The sequence below is a fragment of the Crotalus tigris genome, unplaced genomic scaffold, assembly GCF_016545835.1.
Source record: "Crotalus tigris isolate CLP2741 ecotype Arizona unplaced genomic scaffold, ASM1654583v1 scf7180000019364.2947544272:3078424, whole genome shotgun sequence".
NCBI classification, from domain to species: domain Eukaryota; kingdom Metazoa; phylum Chordata; class Lepidosauria; order Squamata; family Viperidae; genus Crotalus; species Crotalus tigris.
Window position 1 is genome coordinate 2,220,620 of NW_024097500.1, and position 6,000 is coordinate 2,226,619.

The 6,000-nt window shown below is 44.7% G+C and overlaps 1 protein-coding gene across 2 annotated transcripts in view; it reads left to right on the forward strand.

Annotated features, from left to right (window-relative positions):
* Window positions 1-5,535, forward strand: part of LOC120316398 (protein FAM169B-like) — a 29,988-nt gene extending 24,453 nt beyond the window's left edge. Inside the window, exon 10 of one of the 2 annotated variants that reach the window (XR_005558946.1) lies at window positions 1,242-2,428. Coding sequence is in view for 1 of the 2 variants with exons in the window: in XM_039361953.1 (XP_039217887.1) it covers window positions 5,064-5,075 (12 nt within the window). In the remaining variant the exon portion in view is untranslated. Of the gene's footprint in view, window positions 1-1,241; window positions 2,429-5,063 lie in introns of those variants that run through there. The other variant, XM_039361953.1, reaches the window with a different exon arrangement.
* Window positions 5,536-6,000: the final 465 nt, after the last annotated feature.

The window sequence follows — 6,000 nt, forward strand, 5'->3', positions numbered from 1 at the left end:
GCACCTTTACCTGGGGTGAGTAGAGAAAGATCTTTGTAGCTTATCTGTGAGCTTGTATATCAACAATTCTAATGGCATTGGGGGGGGGGTGAACATCTAACCTTCTCACAAATTCAGACGAAAAAAAAAACATCCCTGGGAAAATAGCTCAAATGTAAGGTTAATTGGAGCCAGAAATGTCAAACTAATGTAGCAATTTACCCTGGGAGAGCGCCCTGGCCTTTGGAGTATAGCAATAGTATACACTACTGAATAGAATCACAAAGAAATATAATAGGGTTTTATGTAGTCTCCTGTCATATTAACCATTCTTGGCAATTAATTTCTTGTTGCGAGGGTATTTGGTTGCCCTAGAAATAGCCTTGTTCATCCTTTACAGGTACCCACGAAGGCCAATTCAGCCGAGAAGAAATTCAACGTGCACACTTGATGTTTGTGTGTGTGTGTGTGTGTGTGTGTGTGTGGGTGGGTCATTACGTGAAGGAGATTACAGTAGGGAAGCTCTTTCTGAATTGGGGGTCCCTCTCAGAAGTACTAGGGGTACTTCAACCTGTGGGAAACAATGGAGGTGCAATGCACCAGATTCTTGTTGAATAAAAAAGAGTATGTGTAGCTCAGGGTTGGATTGTGGGATCCTTGGTGCCCTCTGAGCTTGGTGGTTTCCTTGCAGATGTTTCACTGTCTGGTTAGGTAACATCTTCAGCGCATGAAGAAGTTTACTTAGCTGGGTAATGAAATGTCTTCAAGAAAACAACCAAGCTCAGAGGGCAACTGGTTCATATTTACGAGGGTGGCGGTGTCCCAGGATCACCTGATCATCTTTTGCAACCTTCTGACAAGCAAAGTCAACGGGCAATCCCTGTGACTAACTTAAAAACTGCAGTGCCTCACTTTATAACCATGGTAAGAAAGGCCGTAAAATGTGGCAAAACTCACTTAACAAATGTTTTACTTAGCAACAGAAACGTTGGGTTCAATTATGATCATAAATCGAGGATTACCTGTATAGTTGTAAGAGTTTGGGAATGACCAGGGGTAGGCAACCTTGGCTCTTTTATGACTCATGGACTTCAACTCCCAGAATTCCTGAGCCAGCCATGTTGAGGGGAAAGGGAGAGGTTTCCAAGCTGAGCCATGCTGACTCAGGAATTCTGGGAGCTGAAGTCCACGAGTCAAAAAAGAGCCAAGGTTGCCTACCCCTGGGAATGACGCTCAAATTCTCTCTCTCTTTCCGGCCTCAGTTCCAGCTGCCTTGGATGGACATCATTTTCCATCTGTGATCACATTTGGAAGCAAAGGAGCATTTCACCCAAGCTCTGTCAACCCAGGATCTGGGGGTTCAGTTCAACCAATCTATCGGAAAAGATGCTTTTCTCCAGGAAAACTATAGGAAAAGTTTTCACGCCATTGTTACTGTCGGCTGACTGGCAAGTATTTTGGCTCAGCCTAGTGAGATGACAGGTTACTCTAGTCCTCCGAATCACCTTTCCGAATGAAGCTCCTCTTTCAAGTCAGGGATATTACCACGGCTTGAAATTAATTTGTGACAAAATGTCATATTATTATAGTGCAGCATCCCCGGGGATAAATATGGCCTTTTGTTGAGCTTTCATGGCGACACTGTATATGGGACTGCAGAGAATTGCAATGGAGGTTTTGTCTTTAGCAAATGTCATGTTACCGGAAGAGCCGAATGCTTAAGTGGCGATCGCAGAACGAGGCACTGCCGTGACGATCGAGGGGTTGTGACATTTTCCTCCCCCTCCCCAACCTCCATATCTCATCTCTAATTGCGGCGGGTGCCTTTGGGGTGACATCTGATTAAGAAAGCAACAGGGGAACTGACAGATTCCTATAAATCTGATTCATTGACTAACAAGATTGCGCTGATTTTCACAAAGAAAGCCTGCTCTCTTTTGAAACAATGGCTATCTTTAAGCTTATACAGGTAAGTTTTCCATTGATGGACCACAACTGAGTCCAAACTTTCTGCTACTAAAGTGACGCTCAGACGGGGCAGTCATCAACCAGGCTGGGCGGAGGAGATGGAAAGGTCTCTCCATCTCAGCAAGGACGAGGAGGACCGCCCAAGCATTCCAGCCAGTTGCTGGAACAGGCAATCGGCAGGTCGAAGATAGCCCTCGACTCCATGAAGCCGAATCCTTCTGAGGCACCACCCGCCTGGGATCCGGCAGGAGAGGAAATGAACACTCACTTAATAAATGTCTTGCTTAGCAGCAGTTAACAACCATGTTACTTACACCACCACCTCTTCCGAAGAGCTGAGGACTGTATATGTTGGTTGGAGAGTCATCAGCAACTCACCAGCCATGAACCCAACGTGGCCTCTGGAAACTGTTCTGTACTTGGCCCCAAATGATACGTACTAAGTTGGTATCGAGGCTTAAATAAAGGACTTTCTCCCCCAGTCTTTTCCAGTTTGAACAAATGAGATTAGGATTCCGGTTATGGGAATATAATTCATAGAATCACAGAGCTGGAGAGGATTTGGAGGCGCTAGTCCATCCCCCTGCCCAGGGCAGGAGACCTTATAGTATCCCAGATAAATGGCTGCCCAATCTTTTCTTGAAAACCTCCATAATCAGTCAGTCAATTCTTGCAGTAATGTGGTGTTTGGAAAGTGGCTTCTTGAAGATTCCCAGACCACTTTTGGCCACCATTTGGAACTTGATACCCATTTAGCTTCTGTCGTGCTCCCTTCTCACGTTCTGATGCTTGTTTGCACAACAAACTTAAGTCATTCTAAGAACCGAAGAAGCTTCTTGGATGAGAAGCAAAACCTTTTCAAAGAAAATACCAAGAACGTCCAGTTGCCTTTAGAAAAACCTTGACCTGGAAGATTAAGACGCTCTGTAGTCCTTCTAAGTAAATTTGGCCCAACTTGTTCTTCAACCACAGGCTCGGTTTTTTCCTTCTGCTTCCCGTCACAGAAGTTTTGTGGAAGTGAGATGTTTGGCAGGAAGCCTTAATGAAAGTCCCGCTCCAGTTCTGCCAGTTCTGGAGGGAGGGAGAATATAGTAGGAAGCGTGCCACTGAAGCGCTCCTCTTAATTCTGCCAGCTGACTGGCACACAGTATTTCATCCCAACTCATTTTGGCTGCGGGTAAATTCTTTGGCTCAATGGTGCGGCAATTCAAAGAGCGATGTAGTGTTGGGTTTGTGCCAAGTTCTTGCCTTTCTAGCTGAAGTTATCAGTAGGGGGAAAATGCCTTTTTAATTCAAGAGAAACCGACCTACTTTATTTCAGTCAATAACCAGCACATAGCAAGGTATGTGATAAAATAAAGCAAAAGTGGTACAGAATAACACCAACCCTCTGCTCAAGCAGAGACCTTATACTATTCCAGACAATCTGTCCAATCTCTTCTTCAAAACCTCCAGTGATGGAGCACCCACAACTTCTGAAGGCAACTTCTGTTCCACTGATTCGTTGTTCTTACATTGAGAACAATTAACCAGTAGAAGGGCTTGCCTTCAGAAGTTGTGGGTGCTCCATCACTGGAGGCTTTTGAGAAGTGACTGGATAACTACTTGTCTGGAATGGTATAGGGTCTCCTGCTTGTGCAGGGGGTTGGACTAGAAAACCTCCAAGGTCCCTTTCAACTCTGTTATTCCATTATTCTGTTGTCCAACTTGGGGGCTCACTCAGATCTTTGGACTGGGAGTGTTCAGCCATGGCCAAGCAGGTTGTGGGAATGGAAGTCCCAACATCTGGAGAGGACCCCATTTGAGAAAGGCTGTCCTTTATCCATCTTAAGTGCATTCATTCACTCACTCACTCACTCACTCATTCAATTTCTAAATATGTCAGCCATCCTAAAACTATAAAATAGTTAAACTATAGAACAATTAAAACATCCAAAGAATAAACCCACCCAGCAGCCGAGATAGTTAACCAACTAGCAAAAAGGCCAAGAAGCGAGGCCCTTAACACATTCAGAGTTTTTAAATCCTTGCAACAACAACAACAACAAAAACCAGCCTGGCTGGGGCCATTCTAATCTCTGAGGGCCCCCGTGCTCTTGCCCCATTGCAAATTAAGTTTTCAAAAAAAGGGGAGAAGGAGCAGAGGGCAAGATTGGAACTCTTGAGAAACCCCGCGACGTAGAGTGCTATTCAACGCCATGCAAGTTACGTGTGTCCACGTCTCCGCACGCACGAGAAGGTCGTTAAGTTTAAAGAAATCGAGCTAAGCATACAGGGAAAAGGATCTGTCACCAGGTCAAACTGGGTGCCATGCGTAGATATAGATTTTTTCATTAAAGGAGGGCAGATTTAGAGGCCCAAGTTATTACTTCCAGTGACTTGAGGCCCTGAGGGCCAGAAGGAGAATGGAAAAGAGCACAGCAGCCTGCTCTTGGAGCTGATGCTCAGTGAATCTGAAAGGTCATATCATGTTTTCTGGCAATTGACTCAATGGGTTTGGATTCGACAACATAAGGTCGGGCTGTTTTCACTCAGCACATGTTTACTGGGAAATGTGCCTTCCAGTTGTTTTCACATTGACCTTATTACCCTGCTCCACTGATGAGGTTGGCACAGAGTCTAGTTTTGGCAAGCCATTGCAGTTGTGAGTGTGGAGGGAGGGGCATGGTATGGGGTGCTTAAGAGCCATGTGTGCAGTGTGAGCAGGAGGCTGTGCACAAACTGGAGCCTTGCTGGGTCTCGTCCCATCTTCAGCATCCAAGTCTTTTTTTTTTTATCTTGCCCTATCCATCCCTCTCTTGGGATGGAGATGGTCCAGTTCATTGCTTGGGGTGCTCCAAGTCAGCTTCTTCTCATGATTAATTGATTTCACAGATAACTGCTGGATGACCTAACAGCCAACAGCAACGTTCAAGGTAGGCTTGCTCAGGAAAGAGACACCGTAAGAATTATGGAACACTATTACTGTAGGATAGAATATGAGAATCTGGTAAGCTACTCAGTGTATCCTTTGTCTCCTCTTATAGTAAACGGGATAAAGGCCAGATTGTTTAGAATTGTGATTTAATTTCATTTAATTGTTGTATTGATTTGATTTTTTCCCTTGCCTTTATAAGGTTTATAAATGACTCAAGGCAGTGAACATACAAAAGGGCAGAAGAGCAACAAAGATGATTAGGGGCCCGGAGACTAAGACATATGAAGAATGGTTGCATGAACTCAGTATGCCTAATCTAGTGAAAATAAGGACCAGGGTTGACATGATAGCAGTCTTCCAATATCTCAGGGGCTGCCACAAAGAAGAGAGGGATCAACCTATTCTCCAAAGCACCTGAAGGCAGGACGAGAAGCAATGGATGGAAACTAATCAAGGAAAGGACCCACCTAGAACTAAGGAGAAACAACAAGGGAAAAAGCCCTATTGGACTGGATGTCAAATACAGGCAATCCTCTACTTAATGACCACGATTGGGCCCAAAATTTCTGTTGCTAAGTGAGACAGACGCTGTGGGTTTTCCCTCATTTTACGACCTTTCTTGCCACAGTTGTTAAGTGAATCACTGCAGTTAAGTTAGTAACAGGGTTGTTAAATGAATCTGGCTTTCCCATTGATTTTCTTGTCAGAAATGCCTCATCTCCTGCTTGAGCAGGGAGTTGAACTACAATAATAATAATAATAAAGTTGGAAGGGACCTTGGAAGTTATTGAGTCCAACTCCAATATCTCAGGGGCTGCCCCAAAGAAGAGGGAGTCAAGCTATTCTCCAAAGCACCTGAAGGCAGGACAAGAAGCAATGGATGGAAACTAATCAAGGAGAAAAGCAACCTAGAACTAAGGAGAAACTTCCTGACAGTGAGAACAATTAACCAATGGAACAACCTGCCTCCAGAAGCAGTGAATGCTCCAACCCTGGAAGTTTTTAAGAAGAGACTGGACAGCCATTTGTCCGAAATGGTGTACCCCTCCAGCTGTATTCTGATCGAATTGCCCATTGTCCTCCCCATTCTGGGCATGGTGAGGCATCCTAGGCATTTCACACTAGAATGAAATGAC